The sequence below is a fragment of the Apium graveolens genome, chromosome 1, assembly GCF_009905375.1.
Source record: "Apium graveolens cultivar Ventura chromosome 1, ASM990537v1, whole genome shotgun sequence".
Lineage (NCBI taxonomy): Eukaryota > Viridiplantae > Streptophyta > Magnoliopsida > Apiales > Apiaceae > Apium > Apium graveolens.
Genome location: NC_133647.1, coordinates 2,198,913 through 2,220,015, shown reverse-complemented (window position 1 = coordinate 2,220,015; position 21,103 = coordinate 2,198,913). Strand labels below are relative to the sequence as shown.

At 36.9% G+C, this 21,103-nt stretch overlaps 1 protein-coding gene and 1 long non-coding RNA gene across 3 annotated transcripts; one reads left to right on the top strand and one right to left on the bottom strand.

Moving 5' to 3' along the window:
• Positions 1-6,621: 6,621 nt before the first annotated feature.
• Positions 6,622-17,734, top strand: LOC141659459 (putative E3 ubiquitin-protein ligase ARI7). The gene is made up of 15 exons (XM_074466342.1): positions 6,622-6,982; positions 8,034-8,158; positions 8,512-8,617; positions 8,705-8,795; positions 10,272-10,444; positions 10,997-11,101; positions 11,185-11,273; positions 11,819-11,926; positions 12,141-12,231; positions 12,311-12,400; positions 13,519-13,566; positions 14,370-14,441; positions 15,315-15,414; positions 15,506-15,629; positions 17,049-17,734. The coding sequence occupies exons 1-15, from the start codon at positions 6,806-6,808 to the stop codon at positions 17,317-17,319; spliced, it is 1,770 nt and encodes a 589-aa protein (XP_074322443.1). The 5' UTR covers positions 6,622-6,805; the 3' UTR covers positions 17,320-17,734.
• A 561-nt stretch (positions 17,735-18,295) lies between these two features.
• LOC141659480 (uncharacterized) lies at positions 18,296-20,370 on the bottom strand. 2 transcript variants are annotated; one of them, XR_012549775.1, is made up of 3 exons: positions 20,232-20,370; positions 19,841-19,965; positions 18,296-18,898 (listed from the first exon to the last, which is right to left on the bottom strand). It is a non-coding gene; the product is annotated as an uncharacterized LOC141659480 (long non-coding RNA). The 2 variants fall into 2 exon arrangements; XR_012549776.1 differs by lacking the exon at positions 18,296-18,898 and adding an exon at positions 18,924-19,275.
• Between the last annotated feature and the right edge of the window lie 733 nt (positions 20,371-21,103).

The window sequence follows — 21,103 nt, the reverse complement described above, 5'->3', positions numbered from 1 at the left end:
ACCTGGAGCGGCCGCCTGGGGTCGAGAAAATTAATTCTGGATTTTTAATTCGTATTCTACTGGGCTTCTGACATCGCTGTTTCTTGTGGACTCTTATATAAACCTACTTGAGAGACATTTCACAATAACAAGCAACAAGGATCAAGTATCAATCAAGCAAGGAGCAAGGAGAGAAGATTAAGAAGACCGTTTTAGCACACCGCAACGAAAAAGAGGAAGCATACGTTATCTTGTGATTCTTTTATTCATTGTAACAGTGGATGCTAGTTTTCTTTACTTTGAACCTTAATACTCTTGTGACATACTCTGGTTTTAATAAATATTTTATTAGTTTATATTGTCATGTTATTATCATGTTTTCATATGAACCCATGGTGACGATGAGTTCTATCATGCGCTAATCGTGATCAGGGGGTCGTAGCGGATTTACTATGGATTTCTTTAGTTAATTGTTTAATACCTTGGTAAGTGATGATTGTATGATATCTAGTAGAGGTTGTGCTTATTCGTCTTATGTGCGTCGCGAATATATAAGATAGCTTGTTAATCTCTTGTGAAACGACAGTGAATCTTGAGATTTAGAACTTGCCATGCTAGCATATGTTCATGTATTGTATGCATGATTAGTGGGTAACTCTAACCGTTTTACTTGCCCTATGTAATCATAATGAATAACTTGCGTTTAAATCGTTATGTTGTCAAATTCTGTAGACATATAGGGTCTCAACATAATTGATGCCTATTCAACTTCAATCTTAATTGTGGATGCTTGGTAGAATGGTATTTGTGCAACGAAAGTTGGCTTTTATTTGTTTCGTGTTGTTCGATTAATATCATCACCTTTACATGCTAAGGGTAATAACAATAATTATTAAAGGAAGTAGTAATGAAGTTATGATCACATGTGTGTTTAATATTGTTAATTCAAGTGTTATTTAAGTGTTTTATTCTCGTAGTTAATCGTAGTTAATAATTAGTTAATCAACCTTAAGTGTTATTGTCTTGACTTTGAGAAGTAATCATACATTGGTGAGTAAGTGTTAATTAAACATAATTAGTCTGAGTCTCTGTGGGAACGAACTAGAAATTATTCTATATTACTTGTGAATGCGTATACTTGCGTGAATTATTAGCGCATGCTTTGTGCCTAACAATAGCCTCATACCCGTAAGTTAGCATAAAGGGGATTCACCCGTAGTCGACCTTGTAGTTGTACTATAAGACCAAAGAACCGTTGGTATCTTCTCTAGCCAATCTCCCTTCTTTTCCTCCAGCTTGGCCTTTAGAGTATGCTTAATGATCTTGTTTATGGCCTCAGTCTGATCGTTCCTTTGTGAGTGATAGACTGCAACAAAATATTTCTTGATGTTCAAGTCTTCATAAAGCTTTCTCAACTCTTTACTGTCAAATTGCTTCCCATTTTCAGATATGAGTTTATACAGAATACCAAATCTGCAGACTATAGAATTGAAGACAAAATATTTGATTTTCTTAGCCGTGGTCGTGGCCAATGGCATAGCTTCCGTCCACTTTGTAAAATAATTAACAACCACCGCGACATACTTTACACCCCCCTTGGCCTTGGAAAGTTCTCCAATGAGATCAATTCCCCACATAGCGAAAGGCCAATGACTTGCCAATGAAGTTATGAATGTAGTTGGGGCGTTAGAATAATTAGCAAATCATTGGCAACGATCACACGCCCTAACAAACTTGAAAGCATCTTCCTTTATAGTTGGCCAATAATATCCCTGTCTAAGGACCTTTAATGCCATTGAACCACCCCCAAGTGGTTTCCACAGATACATTCATGTATCTCCCTAAGAATATAATTTCCTTCTTCCAGATCTACACATCATAAAAGCGGCTGATTAAATCCTCTCCAATATAGCACCCCATCATACTCAACATATTTCGCAGCCTATTAACGAAGGTATCGGGCCTGTAGCTTGTCTTCCGATAAAGTCCCTGTGCGGATATAGTTATGAATATGGGTTATCCAAGTCTCTTGCAGAATCTCTTGCATCTGAAACACACTCATTTCTGGAATACTTGGAATTTCCTGAATTCCCAAGGGAATTTGTCCCAGCAACACGTTGTCCATCTGTGAGCCCATTTTTGCCAAAGCATCTGCATTGCCATTCTCTTCTCTCAGCACGCTTTCTAGCTTGGCACATTAAAATCTTTGGAGCAAACGCTGCACACATCTCATATACAATTCAGTTCGAGGGCCTCGGGCTTGGAACCCTCCATTAACCTGAGTTACCACCAACTCCGAGTCACTTTGAGATATCAGATTTACAACCCCTACCTCCAAGGCTATCTTCAGACCATTGATCAGGACTTCATATTCGGCGTCATTGTTAGTGACATAAAACTTGAACCCCTGTTTCGTTACTTTTCACAGCCCCGTCAACATGCAAAATCTATCAAGGGTGTGGGAACTCTTATCTCACTTGGTTAGGGACACTTCCCTGTGAGGAAGGTTCCACCAACCTATAGCCTTCTCATCCACTTCGGAATCAAACTCAAGCATGAAGTCAACCAATACATATCCCTTAATTGCCGTGTGAGGGCAGTATTCTAAATCAAACTGTCCCAACTCAACTTCCCATTTCAGCATTCTTCCTGATGATTCTGGCTTATGTAAGATGTGCCTCAGAGGATAAGTGGTGCGGACTTCTATTCGATGAGCTTGGAAGTACGGCATTAGATTTCGTGGTGTAAGGATAAGGGCATATACTAATTTTTCCATGCTAGTGTATCTAGTTTCTGCATCTAACAATCTATTACTGACATAGTACACTGGTGCATGTTGGCCCTCTTCCTCTCTTACCAAATCCGAACTAATGGAGTATTCTGAGACTACCAAGTGTAGAATCAATGTCTCCCCATCTTTTGGATTTGCCAACATAGGAGGATTCTCCAACTGCTCTTTAATTTTCTGAAAAGCTTCCTCACAGTCCAAGGTCCACACAAAATCCTTTCCCATACCTTTAATTGCCTTAAAGAATTCATTGCATCTATCTGAAGATTTTCAAATAAATCGATTGAATGCTGCAATTCTTCCTTTTAAACTCTACACTTGCTTAACGCTGATGGGAGATTTCATATCCATCAGAGATTTGATTTTCGCGGGATTCGCCTCGATTCCTCGGCGGTTTACCATGAACCCCAAGAATTTCCCTAACTCCACGCCAAATACACATTTCTTGAGGATTTAGCTTCATTCTATACCTTCTCAGAATGTGGAACATTTCAGCCAAATCCGTTATATGATCTTCCGCCCTCTTAGATTTCACAAGCATATCATCCACATATACTTCCATTGTCTTCCCGATCTGCCTCTTAAACATCTTGTTTACCAGCCTTTGATAAGTTACCCCAGCATTGATTAAGCCAAATGGCATCCCGATGTAGCAATAGAGACCTCTGTCAGTGATGAAAGAAGTGTGCTCTTGGTCAGGTCATACGTGGAAATTTGATTATAACCAGAGTATGCGTCCATGAAACTCAGCAAAGCATGTCCTACCGTAGCATCAACCAACTGAGCCGACCCTTAATCCTGTAATCAAAAAACTTTTAAGAGCCTCGTCTGAGGCACCTCTGACGCTGGTAGATTCAACATTGAACCTTTTGAAGTAAGATGTCAGACTTTCGCTTTCCCTTTGTCTCATATTAGCTAAAGTAATGACAGATGGAGTGTATTTCACAGCTTCTTGGAACTTGGTCAAGAACAAGGTTTTCATCTGATCCCAAGAAGTGATTACTCCCGGTCCAAGCTTTTGGAACCATTGTTGAGCACTTTCCCTAAAGGTTGCCGCCAAGAGTCGACATCGGGCCAAGTCTGGAACTTGATACACATCCATCTCTATATTAAATCGACCCAAGAATTTCACAGGGTCTGAGCTTCCATGGAATCGAAGATCGCTAGTTGTGTTACGATACCCGACCGATAGCTGAGCTTCCCTTACAGCTGTAGAGAAAGGCGAAGGAATCTCAGCCGTTATCGTCACTCTTTGTTTCAAGTGATTGAGCAGCCTCTTCAGATCATCAACATTAAAGGTTCCCACACCGGGGATAGTCTGCATATGAGGTTGTGGATCCTGGGGCTGAGGTGGAGGTAGTACTTCCTGATTTCCACCCGGAGGAGTCTGTTGTTGATTAGTTTTTTGGGCATCAGTTTGTCCTCCTCCAGGTATTACTATTACTCCTTGATTTCGCCCTTGACCTCCTTCCGGATTTTCTCCTTGGCCTCGGCCACGGCCTTGAGGCATCTTACGATCATTATTCTGGATATCCCTACGACCATCATCTTCCGCATAGTTATCTCTGCCAGCTCGGTTGTACGTGCGAGTATCCCTATAATCACGATAGTTATCGCGGTCACTTCCATAATCTCGACCATCCCGATCCATCGATCCATGTGGAGGAGCTATCTCATGGTCGTGGTGCCGCTCCCGATTCTCAATGGGATTCAGGGCACACGCGTTGAACCACGGGGTGTCATATCTCCGCGATCAGCATCTCTTTGCCATTCCAAAAGTAACATCCTTAGATCATCATCTCCTAAACGGATCCCCAAGCGATCCTTCAAAGTATTGAAATCTCGTTGCTTGTTCGCTGGCATAGATTCCACTTGCCGACGTTCCTCCAGAGTTCGCCCTGATCGGTGCGAGTGAGTAATTACTTAGTTTTCTAGTCTGTGGTGCCTCTCGCCCATCAGTATCTTCATCAACAAGTTCAACGATCGGACCAGTATCATTGGAGTAATTCAGGCATCGTGGCGTTATTGTCACACACTCGCCTCTGTCTTGGCCATGACCAATCGGAGCGTCTCTCTCAGTCATGGGAGTTTTCCCCGGTGCATGAGCTGAGCGGTTACGGCGAAGGCCTCTCCTTGTCTTACGTCGTTCCACTGTGCTCAATCATGAGTCGAAACCATTCAGGGCATCACCTATGCGATAGAGTTGTTCCAACAAATCCGCGTTGCTAATAAGGACTGGTGGTTGACCACCGACGTTCGGGGTTGGACGATCCACCGGAGTAGGAACTTAGGGTTCATCATAGCCCTACTCAGAGCCTTCTTCAAAGCTTTCTCCATCATAAGAACTTCCATCACGATATTGAGACATCTTTCCTCCTAGATGCAGATTTTGATTAGCCCCTCCTTCTAGCGTCAATTTGTTGACGGAGGAATTTGATAGCAACAAAGTTTGAGGTTCGTAGCCGGAAACAAGATCTCCGACGGTGGTTCTTCGTCGGAAAACGTGAACAGTGATCGTCGGATTTTATGAACAGTGTTTGGTGGTAGTGGTTATTGGTGGCTGAGATTGCTTATGGTTAATGGTGGCTCCTTTGCGTTCTCGCTTCTGACCCCTTGTAATTTGCATAGGTATCCCTATTTATAGGGAATCAAGCCAATGTAGTTCTTGGGGAACAAGAAATTTAATGGGCTTAGATCTCTTGTCCCGAGGCCCAATAGGGAAACCTACTGAAAACCGTCTTCTACTAGCTTTAGGAATGTCCGCCGATGAGGCCCAACCACAAAGGCCCAAGGCTCGTCCGTGGCTTCGAGACTTCACGGATAAGGCATCTTCCTGACCAATGATAACCCTCCGCTACCAGCTATTTCTCTAATCCGTGGACGCAGGTATAGCCGTGGTTCACCCCAAATGTTGGACGCATCCTTGTCCCCCGGATAAGGAGCCCCTACCAGATTGCAGGACAAGTGATCTCAAGCTTTTGGGTGCAAAGTACAGGATACTCCGTAGTCTCCCAATAAGGACATCCGTTGACTACAGAGACAGAGCTCCCAAAGCACACACACCAGAATTTACTCCACATCCCCAATGAGAATATTCATTGACTACAGGAGGAGGCCTTCCGTCCAGGCATACACCTGGAGGTCTCCGACCACGGATATTGCCTTCCTGTGGTTGCATTACATGAAGGTGTTCTTCAATAGAGTACCTGCAACAAATATGTTAGTAATAATAATCTCCATCTTACTTGAATCATCCAAGGAAGCCGTCCAAGTAACCATACTAAAATCTCATACAAGTCATCTCTTATACTTAGGGCGCGCCCTAATATATCTTCCACAGGTGAGGGACTTACTCAGAGAATTACCCAAAGTCCCCTTCTCAATCAACAGGGCACGCCCACGCCTCACTCTTCTCATGATGGCGCGCCTCCAGCATCTTCAAGCATTTAACCAACAGTTTTTTTATAAACGCAGGGCGCGCCTCCCTCTTTATTCAAAGGGGCGCGCCTATTTCTTTAACAGAAAAGAAACTTGCCTTATTGTCTCCTTAATTTTAGGTATAAATATCTCAATTTTGACCATTCTATTGAATTTTGACCCGAATAACGTTTATACCAATTTTTTGACATAACACACGACATGAAATATACATGAATTGAAGGTATACGAGCACTAAATAAAATGAATCCCTAACGATTCAGGATTTAGGTTAAATATATACGAAACACGAAAATACCGGCGAAATTGCCTACTCTCGCAGCAAGCGGCGAGTATGAGAATCCTTTCCAGAAAATAACTGTTCTGGTTGAGGAACCAGGTAAAAAAGTGAAATTTTTGTTTCTATTTATTTTTCTCGAGAAGACGATAGATATACCCATATATAATTTTATATTTAGGTGCTGCTCTTAGAATCCCCAAAACTAAAACCTACCTACCCAGTAATCCCCCAAATCTCTCTCCCCTTCTCTCTCTCTCGCGCTCTCTCTCAAATCCCTCTCAAGTCTCCCTCTCTCTCTCAAATACTAGGGTTTATAATTGATGGATTGGGATGAAGATATGCAAGATGCTAACTCTGTAGACGACTCCTACACTACTGAGGATGAGCAAGAACTTGATAATGATGATGACTATGCTGCTGATTACGTCTTCGATAACGATGATGATTCCGATTGCGCCGATGTCGATCATCAGTCCTCCTTCGCTAATCGCCACCAGGTACTTCTAAGCTTCTCATTTCTCGAAAAGTTTAATAAAGTTTTTATCTTTAATATATGTTTGTTCGTTTGTGTTTAGTTGTGTTGCTATTTGTTAATCGATTAGTCCGATTTGTCAGTAACGTTAGTTGCGATCGTAGTGGCTATATGGTGTGAGCTGGATGATAATTAAGCTTTCATTTCTTCGAAATTAATCAGCAAAGTTATCATCTCCTGAAAATATTAAGCAAAGCTTCATTTCTCAAAATCATTAAGTAAAGTTTTCATTTCTCGAAAATAATAAATAATGTTTTCATTTTTAATATATGTAGGTATATACGTATGTATTCATTTGTGTTGCTGAGTGTCAGTCCACAAAAATGAGATGCTAAAGATATTTTGACAACGGTATCATTTCAAAAAAATCACAATCAACATAATCACTTATGAGGGGGTGGGAGCGATGACCCAACTTAAACTTTAAGTTTAATAAGCGTTAATTTCTGCTAAACATAATCTATAATTTATGTATTTAATTAAATTTCTCACCAAGTTTAAAAAGAAAGATAAATTACCAAAAAAAAGAGAAAATAAAAAGCAACATCTTCAGCAAAACACAAAAAACATTTCGTTACCGTGAACAAAGCCAATATTACCCTTTCTAATAAAATTCTCCGATACAAAGCCTAAATCTCTTTTTTGATAGAAGTTTAGCTACACACAGAAATCGAGGATATTTCTCTTTATTTATACAAAAAATAAACAAACACTTTTCTCTGTTCAATTCAGTTTTAATTCTTCTCAAAAATGATAAATTTAAAACAAATTACCAAGCCAGGTGATAACTGACAACATATATCCGCTACAATTCCAACTAACATTAATCCCACCCCCTCATAAGTGATTATGTTGATTGTGATTTTTTTGAAATGATACCGTTGTCAAAATATCTTTAGCATCTCATTTTTGTGGACTGACATGATATGAGTTTACAGTTGATTGGATTTGTATTTTACTTGCATTAAGCACGTCACTGTTGTCTTTTAAGCTTTCAAACTGTATTTATGTTGCAGAAAAACTATACTGTCCTGAAGGAAGAAGATATACACCGACGTCAGGAAGAAGATATTGCCAAAATATCCACAGTTCTTTCGATACCAAGAGTTTCTGCATGCATGCTACTTCGTCAATATAAATGGTGAATCCCTTGTAGTTTCTATTTACCTTGCGTTATTCAAAATTTGACAGCAGTCACAACTTGAAAAAAGTAGAAAGTGGAACATTAATGTCAATCGTTCTTAAAAAACAAAATTATATTATTGGGTTGCAAGTATCATTCCATAAGATGTCGAAAATATCATCTTCTATCTATTGATGCTTTTTTATGATTTTTTTGTTCTGACGATGTATATACCTTCTAGGAACGTGATGCATGAACTGTTATTGCCTTTTTTATTCATTTGTTTCGAGCAGTTCTGTAAATGCTAAAATTATCATATCTGCCCAAAGAAGTGTGTTATGAGTATTTGATAAGAAAATTTGACAATGTAGGAGTGTCAATAATGTACACGAGGCATGGTTTGCGGATGAAGATAGAGTACGCAAGGCTGTTGGTTTAGTGGAGAAACGAGCTGTTAAATCTCAAAATCACAGAGAAGTACATTATTCGTGTATAAAAGAGTAGTTAATATGTTGACATGTTTCCCTGTTTTTATTCTTGTTCTTGGCTTTAATTTCTTGACAGCTGACATGTGGGATCTGTTTCGAATCCTATCCAACTCATAAGATCAATAGCGCTGCTTGTGGTCATCCTTATTGTTCTACATGTTGGGCAGGTAGTTTTAATTTCACGTTATATTGGAGATCTTAGGGGTCATTTGATAACTCCTTAATCGGCTTAACTTAACTGAACAGGAGGCTTCTGTATAATTAAGAGTGTTTGTTTTTTATTTTTAGTTTCTTAATGCATTCAAAACAGCTTACCGATTAAGATAGATTTTCACAGCCTAACGATTAAGATACTATTGCCCGAGCATGTAATACAGTGATAGTGAAACTTTTTTTTAATGTATGCAAAATTTCTGCTCTCGTTATAAAAAATGTTTATTATTGTTTGATTTTAAATTATTTCTCGTTTGTAATATTTATTATGTATTAAATTAAAGTACGTAAAATATATTGTTATAAATTGTAATAATAATAATAATAGTAATAATAATAATAATAATAATAATAATATTGTTTTAGTTACAAATATATCGTTCAGATAATGTGATTCAGATTTATCAAATAACTTATTTCATATTAATATTAATGATTCAGAAATCAATTTATTCAGAAATTTTAATTATTCAGAAAAGATGATTCAGATTTGTCAAATGACCCATTAATTACATCTCAACTTTTCAGTAGTGGTGATCCTCTGTTAAAGTGTGTTAGGATTAGAAAGTTTGTGTTATTACAAAACAAGTTGAAACGACTGATGATGGTCCAGTTTGTCTCTAAGTTAGCATCTTTTCGTTGCTTGCAATATGTTTTTACTTTTTGTTCAATTAATACACCCATAGTTGTCATACCGGTAAGTCGAGTCGAGTCGATCGAGGTCCAGCTTGAGTAGTCGATAAATTATTAATAAAATATTAAGTACTATATAATTATATATCTTATATGTGTGGTTTCTCAGAACAGAAGTCTAACATTCCCATGTGTTGACTCTTTTTCTTTCCCATATCCATATACTGATCTATATACACGCCGATCATACATATATACACAGACTGTACATGTAGTGTGTATATATATCACATTTCATCAATTTAATGTATACATAAATTAACACACACATACAAGTTTCTCTTCAACGGAGAATAGAAGAGAGAAAGAATAACTGAGATAAGCATGTTGCATGTTGCTGGTCTGTGGGGATTTAGAGATTCGTGTTTTAATCAATTTGAATTTTGACCAGATTTTGCACCTGTTCGACACGTCGATGACTAATTTGAATTTTGACCAGATTTTGCAACTGGTCGACAAGTCGATAGACTAGTCGACAGTTTGCAACTTGACCTCTCTCGCGGACCCTCTAAAGTCGACTATTTGAGCGCCGTGACAATGGATTTGCCACATATATTATGTGGAATTTATCAAAGCTTCCTGCTACTTTTTTGATTTCTTGTCATATTGTTGCTTGCAATTAGGTCGTATCTAGCATCTGTTTTTATCCTGGTTTTTTTGTCAGCATTAAAGTTGGCACATATGTAATTACTATAAAATCTGATTGCATATGTCTACGTTTGTGTTGATCATTTCAGCATATATAAGCACTTCTATCAATGATGGCCCGGGATGCTTGACACTAAGGTGTCCAGACCCATCTTGTGGTACTGCTGTGAGTCAGGATATGATCAATGCACTAGTGTCCCAGGAAGATAAGCAGAGGTATTATCGTTACCTTCTTCGATCTTATGTTGAGGATAGCAGAAAGGTATGATTTTCTGAGCCTCAGGGCATATGTTTTTGTTACATTTTTTTATCCTTTAATGTATGTTAACTCAATATATGAGGTTGAGTTTGGGATGTATTTCATTTCTCTTGCTTATCAGTACATATATTATTTTGATAGTCTTTCCCGTAGCTATATTATTTTGTAAGTGATTAATATAAAGTTTTCCTCTTCTTGTGAAGAAATAAGCTTTTTTATAGTTTGTTTCATATTACTATTTTCACCAGTGATATCCACAATTTATTAGTCATTAAGAGTTGCTCTTCACAATTTATTTTCCAGAACAAATGTGTTTCATCATTAAGCATCATCTCTGTGAATTATTCTTGCGTATCTGCTTAATTAGTGGAGTCCTGCTTGTGCAGGAGCTATAACTTCTGCACAAGTATTTTTTTTTATTACATATGTTTGGGATTTTGTGTTGCCGTTGAAAGTTTTTTTTGCAGATTGAGAGTTTTTTTGTGGTCTTGAATCTCTCTGTAGCTCTCTTTTACACCGCAGCAGTTTGAACATTCATTTTCTTTTCTTGTGTAGTTCAAGTGGTGTCCTGCTCCAGGATGTGATTGTGCTGTTGAATTTGATGTTGGAAGTGGCAGCCATGACGTGTCATGTCTTTGCTCATATAGCTTTTGTTGGAATGCGAGTTCCTCTACTATGAACTATCCTTTTTATTTATTAACTGACGATGGGTCACGAGGTATAATTTCAAATTACTGTTACAGTGTACAGAGGAAGCTCATCGTCCAGTGGACTGCGAGACTGTGGCCAAATGGATATTGAAAAATACAGCAGAATCTGAAAATATGAATTGGTAAAGTTATTGGTAAAGTTATTACATTTGCATAGTTATTAGGAAATTATTTCAGCACTTCCTATTCTCTGCATTGACTATCACAGGTCATGATCAATATCAGTTATATCTTAGGCGTAAGACACTTTTCTCAAGTGTAGGCCTTCTACATCATCTATATACTAACTTTCTAACCGTAGGATTCATCTTGTGAAAAGAATACTCCTGGATTGATAAAAGGATACTAACAAATTATTATGGATGCCTCTCTCTCTCTCTCTCTCTCTCTCTCTCTCTCTCTCCCCCCCCCCTCCTCTCTCACATACACACACACACATTGACACTCACACTCAAGTGTAGGCGAGCTAATTTATATTTCTTTCATGGTATAATATCTTTATACTTGAAAAGAAAAGCCATGTGCACCACAGCTCTGCATTTATGTTTATAGGAAAGTCTGTCATCTATGTTTTACTTGTTTGTACTGAAACTGTTTCCTTTTGTTGTGGTGAAGTGCTTGAGAAGTGGGATTTTTCAATTGATGATGTTCTATTATTTTGACACAGGATACTTGCTAATTCGAAGCCTTGTCCCAAATGTAAGAGACCAATTGAGAAGAACCAAGGTTGCATGCACATGACTTGCACACCACCGTGCAAATTTGAGTTTTGCTGGTAAGCGGCAAGTTTTATTAGATGTATTGCATACTTTTCGTTGATGGTCTGTTGAAGTGTCCACTGCCCTCTTACAATCTTAATGTTTTTATAGAAGTTTCACATCTTGGATCTGCGGCAATAATAATTAGCTTGTTCTTATTTTCTCCTACAAATAACTGATTTTGCATTTAGCAGTCGGCCAATCTCATAGTCTTACCTATTTGATGGGCAGGTTATGTCTTGGTGTCTGGTCTGATCATGGGGAGAGAACTGGTGGCTTTTATGCATGTAACCGTTATGAAGCAGCAAAACAAGAGGGAGTGGTATGGTTTGTTGCTTTGATGTCATGGCCTTGCTGAGAATATGCATAGAAATTAATTCTTTGTATTATATTTTTTGCAGTATGATGAATCTGAGAAGAGAAGGGAGATGGCTAAGAACTCTTTAGAAAGATACACTCACTATTACGAGCGGTGGGCAACCAACCAGTCGGTATGTTCAAGTTTGTCACTTATATCTTCACTTCTCCTGTTATATAGTTAGTCATTATAAAAATCAAAGGTCATCCAAATCTCTCTTTTTTCCGATAGTGGTCTGTTACCCTGCCTCTACTGAGGTTCGAATCCTCAATCTTTTGTTACCAAGAGAAAAGGCGTATCCACTAGGAGGCATTAGGGATAACTCCTATTGGAAGTAGGAATTGTTCCATTATCTTTGTGAAAGTTATTTTCCTTGAAATGGAGAATATAGACATGGTTCATAGTATCTTTAATGAGTAATTTACGATTTGTTATCCTGGATTCCCACAAATGTTCATTCAGTTGGCTATATTAGACAAGTTGAGAAAGGACCGGTTCTATTAATTCCATTTATAGTTATAACTTCTCTTCTAAAATCTGTATCCACTAGCATAACGAAGAATTCAGAGCAGTAAAAGGGAAGGCTAGTATAAAAAAGTTTGTGAGTCAGTCCTCAGTCGTGATTAGCTTGCTAGGCAGTCTGATTTGTAGTTGCACCTTGTTTGGGAAGGGGTGAAGAAAGAAAATCAGGATAAAGGGCATGGTTTGAGGCTTATGCATATGTTGTATTTGTCCTTTTTGTTTATATATAGCATCTGTTTGTTCAGTTATAACTTAAGGGTCATGGTGTGTGAATTGTTGTAACTCTCCAGACTCCAGCTGCCTATAGTATATTATTAAGAATAATTATTATATATAATGAATACATGCAAAAATACTGGTTTTAGTTGTTTCATATGTGTTCTTTTCCTATGGGGAGTAGTGGAACTTAATAGTGACAATTCATAGATTATTAAAACTTTTGAGCTGTAGCTATTGTTTATTTATTTTCTTTAAATGCAGTTTAGGTAAGTACTCATTTTATTACATATGCTCAGTGTAAACTTGAATACCTGTGTTAGGAATTTTGTTTAAATAGTTTCCAATTCTCATGTGTTTTTGTACTTCAGTAACCGAAAATGGACTATGGCTAAAAAATAGGAGACAATTATGTATCAATGTATTAGTTTATTTTTGGATATTTCTCTGTTGTAAATCTGTTTAAATGATTTGCTTACAAGTAATCTGACATTTTATCTTTTTCAATGGCAGTCGAGGCAGAAAGCCCTTGCGGATTTACATAAAATGCAAACTGTGCATGTAAGAACAAATCTTTATTTTTCAGTTGTGATATAATATGACCTAGACTAGAGTGATGATTGTATCATTTGTGTAACCTCTCATACATATTTGCAAGCAACAAGTAAAATAGAATTTGAAGCTATTGTGGATAGATTTAACTTGATTTTTTTGTTCCACAAAATTGTGGAATTGTTACTCATGATTACAACCTACATCTCTAAAGAATAGCTGCTTTGATCTTTTAGCACGTTGATTGAGGTGACATAACTGTACTCATTATTAAATTTAAAAGTTTATATCAAATCAAAATTTAGATGCGAAACTTTATGTGATATAAAAATTTGATTTTTATATTAATTTTGACTATATTTATTTTGCACCACATCACATGCGTGCCAAAAATTAAAGGGACTGTTGTTTAGGAATGGAGGGAGTATCCTTTGGCATGTAATTTACATCTACTTTCCAGTCGGTCAGAAGTGTCTAATTTTTAAATGATAATGGAGATAAATTAGAAAATTAAGCACAAGTTCACAACTATAATTCTTTAAAACATTATTCTTTATCCAGTCAAATTAACTCTCTTAAACTACATGATTGCATGCATTTAGTTGTTGAGCTTTCTTGACAAGATCATCGAATTCTTTATACTGAATTGGTGTATGGAGTGATCTTGTTTCTGTCACCAAAAAATAGAGTAAGCGTCAATTTAGCCATATTGTTTTTTGGGCTGCTACATCTCCGTAATGACTTCAATTGATCTATAAGTACTTAATGGCCCCCCTGCTTTTTGTAAGTTTTGTTTTTCTGTTTTTCTCCAGCTTGAAAAACTTAGTGAGAAGCAGAAGATACCAGAGTCACAATTGAAGTTTGTTTTGGAAGCATGGTCACAGGTATGTCTAAGTTTCTTGATCTTAACTCTTGCTATTCTGTGCCTTCTCCTTTCAGTGTCCACAACTTGTTTACAAACAAGTTTCTGTGGCTTTTAGACCACTTATGTTCCCAGTCTTCATGATGTAGTGTGAATTAGCAAGATATAAAGAAGAGCAATTAGAAATTGTGGTATATAACAAAGATAACATCAAAAGATATACTTAGGAAATTAATAGCAGAAAATTTACTACACTAAGGATTATGCTAAGGATTTCTCAAAAAGTAAAATAGACGAATATAAAGAAATAATAAAATGTAAATCTTAATCAATAATCAAATATCAATTCTCATTTGTAATCCATACATGTTCCTATATATCAACAACAAGAGAGTAGTGATGATCTCACTAGAATAAAGCTTAAATTACACTAACCGGGTTTAATCATCTTTGCATCATAATGAACTTAGATACTAGTGCACATTTGGTGAACCAGGCTATGTAAACACTACTAATTATTCAACTCTTTTTGTCCTAGAACTTTTGATCTCCTATTTACTTTAAGAAGTTCATCTAATATCTCATTTTTTTAAACATATATGTTTCCTACAAGAAGTTAGGAATGAATCCCATTTTAGCATTAACCAGTCACCGAAACTGTCTTCTCTTGTATGTTATTTCTGTAAGCCAGATGGATTTTATGTTCAGATTTCAGAAAGTGGTGGTTCCATTTAACTTGCACAGGGCATGTTTCCCGCTTACATGTTGATACAGTACGAATTGAAAGCTAAAGAATATACCTCTTACACTTTGAAGCAGCAGATCTATGATTCTTTAGACCATTTTACATTGTGCATGAAGATTAACAGTTCCCTTGAAATTTTTGTGCTGGCAGATTGTCGAATGTAGGCGAGTGTTGAAATGGACATATGCGTATGGATTTTACTTGCCAGAGCACGAGCTTGCCAAGAGGCAGTTCTTTGAATATTTGCAAGGTATAAAATTCCCTGGTGTTTATCATGTAATTTAGCAGGAACTTATGTTTATTGGGTTGGTAATTTATTCATGTTTTCATTTGTTGAACAGGTGAAGCTGAGGCTAATTTAGAAAGGCTCCATCAGTGCGCAGAGAAGGAATTACAGAATTACCTCGGTGATGGTATATCTGAAGATTTTAATGGTTTTCGTACAAAACTGGCTGGATTGACTAGGTATATATTGTGTAAGATATTTATTTGCTGTTATATTGAAACAAAATGAAATGCAAAAGAAATTGCTGTATGCACTTTACTGATGGGCAGAGAGGGGCTTTGAAGGAAGGCTATTTAGTAGGGTGGACTGGAGATTTACTGAGTTGTCCCAGTCTGGGTGCGCTCACTAAATCAAGCTCACCCTTTAAATAAATAAGTTGTCAGTTAATAGTCTTTTTACAATTGAGCAACATACATGCTTAAAATTAGTAGGTGTTTAGTCCCTCTTCATTGAGCTTCTGTATCAAAAGTTTTACTTCGAAAATTGCTATGGGATGTTATGGGAGTTTGAAACTCTAGGTGAACTCTAGAAGTTAATGATTTTGTAAACCAAGATCAGTCTGCAAGTAGATTATAACTTGTCAATATGTGGAATATTCTTGGGGAAATTTGGCAATGTGTAAATTGAGATATTGGTACTGTTTCTCGGGGGCGAGTTTTAACATCAGAGCTCATTCTGCAAAGGGTTTGTAGGCTAGTGAATGGTTAACGTTTGTTTGATTTATGTTATATACAAAGAGTACTTGTTTTCAAATTAGTAGATGCTGGAACACGTGTACTGTCATCAACTAAAAGCAATTAGTTTGGGTATTTTGTTAGCCTCTTCTTGGGGTTTCTTTAGTAGGGGTTGGATTTTAAGCTAGGCACCACTACATGGGCCATGAATCAACGAAATTATATGAAGAGTCTTGCTAAAAACTTAAAAGAAGAAGAGTGCACAGGCCTCGGGTAGAACTTGAACATATGGGAAGTCTTTGTGCTAGAGTTTATAGAAGTTATCCTAAAGATTCTGTAATTGACCTAGCAGTTTAAAACTGGGAGAGGTCCTCTTCCATGCAAGGAACTGAAATTTCTGAGGTGTTTTTGTTTTAAACCCAATGAATCGTAATCCCACCATCTGTCTAAGCTATATGGGTCTGGAGTTCTGTTTTCATATCTGTGTTCACAATATTTGCAAGTTTATCTGATGATACCGCATCAGTTGCCTTTTGCATTATCTTGTACTTGGCTTCTTTTTTGTTGTCAGAGAAACAATCTGAGTTTGCAGTATATTGTACTTGACTTTCTTTTTAGTTGTTTGAAAAAGGATATGTGAGTGAGCATGTATTGCGCAAGCTATGTAAACACGAAAGCATACAGCTGTACCTGGTTAACATTATGAAAACGTAGTCAGTTGCCCACTTGTCAATATGCGAAGCTAGGCTCTGAAGAGAAGCTGCTATTAATATATTACAGTACCTTGTTTTTTTATTCTTGTTACAAAATTCTTTTGAAGTTTACTTTTTTGTGTTTGATGTGGCCATGTGGGTTTATCTTCAAATATTTTTCTGGGAAAATTTGTTGATACATCACTTAACATGCTATTAAATGCCACAACAGTGTCACGCGAAATTATTTCGAAAACTTGGTCAGAGCATTGGAGAATGGTTTATCGGATGTTAATTCTATAGGAGCCTCTAGCAAGACTACAAGCTCAAAATGTGTTGCAGGGAGTAGCAAAATGAAAAGTGGGAGAGGAAAAAGCTCTTTCCGGATTGGAGGATCAAGCAAAGGCGCTGAGGATCCAGGAAGTTGGGCTTGTGATCAGTGCACTTATCTGAATCCTTCCAGGTCTGCAACGGTGTGTCAGATGTGCAGCCAACGCAGATAATTTGCTCAAATTTTTACCTCAGGATTAAATATGCCTTATAATCAAAGACTTCAGTGAAGCAGTAAAAAGAGGAAGGCTGATATAAGAAAGTCTGGCTGATGGCCGTGATTAGCTTTTGTGAAAAAGAATCATTTGGCAGACTGATTTGTAGTTGCTACTTGTTTCTGGAAGGGGTCAAGAAAGAAAAACAGGATAAGGGTCATGGTTCAAGTCTTTTGTATAAAATGTTTTTGTCTGTTTTGTGAATAGCATCTGTATGTTTAACTTGTAACTTTAAGGTCATGGTCTGGGAACTGTTGTAACTCTTCATCTGCCTATTTTGTACTATTTTGGATTATTATATTAGCTGAATGCTATGCGAATGTACTGGTTTGAAAAGGGTTTCATAGTAGAAATTTAGTGATCTTGGTGGCCATGTCAAGTTGTATGCATCAAGTATTTTATTTCCTATATTGCTTTCCTTTATATCAACCTCCTTGGATGGATGAAATTGTTTGCTTAGAGTGCTGTTTTATCTTTCTAGCATTCATTTGCTTTATACAGTGTTCAGGTATATATTTACACATTAAATAATGGAATATATTAGGATCTCAAAATTTGTCTGAAATAACTGAAATAATTTCCATTTGCATGCTTAATCTCGTAAAGATGATGATGTGTACTGGAGACAAAGTAGAAAAATGGATGAGCATGTTGCAGACCATCAGGTATGTCTAATTTATTCATTATGTGCATGTTGTGTATCTCAAATAATCATGTATAGGTATAGTCATGTTTTTTTTTGTGGTCACAGCTCTTTGTATGGGAAGTACATGCTTCAAGTTGTGATCAAAGCCTGGAGGCCCTCGACAAACTAAAACTAGGGGTTGCTGGAATGTCAGTGCGCTCTATTTTCATCTTGTTTTTCCAGTGATTTACACAATTATGTTAGTCACCTCTGGAATTGCTCACCAAGACATGGGATTATGGGAGAAAAAGATACGCTCTGCTATTATAACTGAGATCCTTCGAGAACACATGACTTGAAAATCGAAAGCAATGGCAGAGAAAAAAAAGAGATCAAACTACAAACGTTGCGTGCATAAAGAACACAAGCCTGACCACCATCAATGAGTGGTGCAGAATTATAAGACTATTTTCGCAGTGCTGGTACTGAAACTAACAAGAGAAATGCTGTGCCAACACCAAAATTGCTTTGCGGTGTTTCCAGATTACTCCCATACGACCTCTGCCGTGTTTCTAAATTACTCCTGTAAGGTAGATAAATCCCTTTGCCGAGTTTCCAGATTAATACTATAGCAATCATTTTAGTTCACCTGTTTCAGTGTTTCAACCAATTCATCTGTACATATATACAGGCGATTTTGATGCGCTATCAATCTCAATTCCATCACATACTCGATTTCAAATTCGATTCTATCACAGACTAGTTACATATATACAAATTCCATTACAAGTTCATCAATCAAACCTAGAGAAGCACTTCCTCGAACCACTTCAATGACAACAGATTCTGGCAAGGACATGTGATGATTACATTTATCTGTAACTTAACAATTCCCTGTAACTCATCACCCACCTACAAAAGCAAAACGACAATATAAGCATACGTATGTGAAGTACACAACTTCCATTGGGCAGGTCAGCTCGAAAATTTCCTGATCCACACTTGCTAAATGTATGCATAGTTGATCGTTCCATGTATATCGAGTTCCAAAAGAGTCTGAAAGTGATAGGCAAAGGCAAGGAGTTGGCACAAAGCAAAAGGACACGCTTTCACTATGCTGCTCGACCAGACAGCTGTATCAGCACCCGGATCTTTCAGTTCTGTACTGTTGTTTAATGTGTCTTGTAAACTCCTACCGCCTACTCCCGAACAGCTAGGTTGTAACTACTCATGAACTCTTCTGTAGCCCCTCTTCTATGAGTGTTCTTCATAGTTGGGGGATTCCATAACTGTGATTTGATATAATTTCAGGTGTCTTAACAGGTTGGATCAATTGGTCTAACCAGTGTTATGCATTATACTTTCCTCGATCTAAAGATTGATATTGGATCCTAAAGAACCTCATAAATATACACTTCAAGGAAAAATTGACATTTGCCTGCATAGTTCCATAACCCCATTATTAGGTGCTTCAGGTTACCATTTTTGAATTCTTCAAGTTGAATTCTTACATTTTGTAATATCAGGAACTGGTCAGACGTGTTGATGGTAGTGAAGAAACAAATGACTGACAACTACTGGTCTATGTTTCTAAAATATGGTAAATTTAACCGAAAACCCACCCAAACCAGCGCCTTAGCTAACACTGTTTGAGATTGAAGAAGCAACTACTATAAGCACACAACAAAGTAAGGTAAACTAAATCCTACAGACTAGATACTTATGCAATAAAACCCCCCTTAAATTTAGTTCCAGAGAAGGTAAGGTATTAGAGGACGTTTGACAACTGGGAATAAGGTAAAATCCGAAGACTCCAATAAAATGCTCGAAAAAAAACAACTGCCACACACTTACTTGGGGAATTTCTCGGGTGTCACCTCGCCAATCGCAGTACTTATATTTAATTGGCCACCGGTACTTTCTCTTAGAACTTTAAGCTCCACAGATTCTCCAACCTTGTCCCATGTTTTCTCAAAGAACTGGAAATAAAACATGACAGTTCCACACTGTTAGCCTAAATGTCCTGAGTAAATTATACTATCATTTATATCCCAAAATAGCTAAGCATTGATTCGTAGATGTAAGGCACTGTGCAATATAGAATTGAAGAGGTCAATCTGCAGCAATATATGTCCACAAGAATGTGAAATCACATTTCTAATAAACTGCATCAGATTTTCACCATTTTGAAAAACCAAAGTTCATATTCAAAGTCAAATCAAAGTCATTGTATGCAACAACATACCTCTAAAGTACTCTGGACTACTACTCCATTAATTTCTACGATAACATCAAAGTCACATATTCCAGAGTGGTATGCTGGAGAGTCTTCCTCAACCTGGTTCACAATTGAAAAATAATAACTCAACAGTCAGCAATAATGCAAAAACATCAAATCATACATACAATGACTAGCTTAAACAAGGGCCAACACTCATACAAGTTATATGCTCTTCACTCGAGGAAGGTAAAAGAGAAGAAAACATTTGGTGTTATTCATTTCCAAAGCAAATTTATCAAGCTACCAAATGTATAGTGTTTTTTTTCTTTTGCAATCCTGTGGAGAATTTGGTTGCAGCGGAACATAATAGTTTTTGGTTACTTTACCACCTGAACTTAATTGGGACCGAGTAACCTACTGTGGGTAGGGGTGTGCATTTGGTTCGGTTAACCGAAAACCAAACCAAATTACCGAAAAATTTCGGTTCGGTTAACCAAATATTAAATTTAATATTATTTATACATAAAAACACTATTAATCACATTTATATAAGATCTAAAATTAAAATATATTAACTAATAAGTAGTTAAACACGTTATATTGCACGAGTTAACAAGTTGAGTAATATTTAAGATATGTTGATTAGATAATATTTAGTATTTCATCACAAATTATTATTTTTATAATTATATACAAAGTTCATATTTCATAATAAAAACTGATTTTCAAATAAAAAGTTATAATTCACTGAGTAAGGGTTGACAATCTTAATAATAATAATCTACTGTTACTTAAATAATACAAGAAAACTATGTAAATTATATGTATTACATCTAAAATATTACGTATAATCTATAATAAATGTGCTGGGTTTTAATCGGATTTCGGGTTTGGAT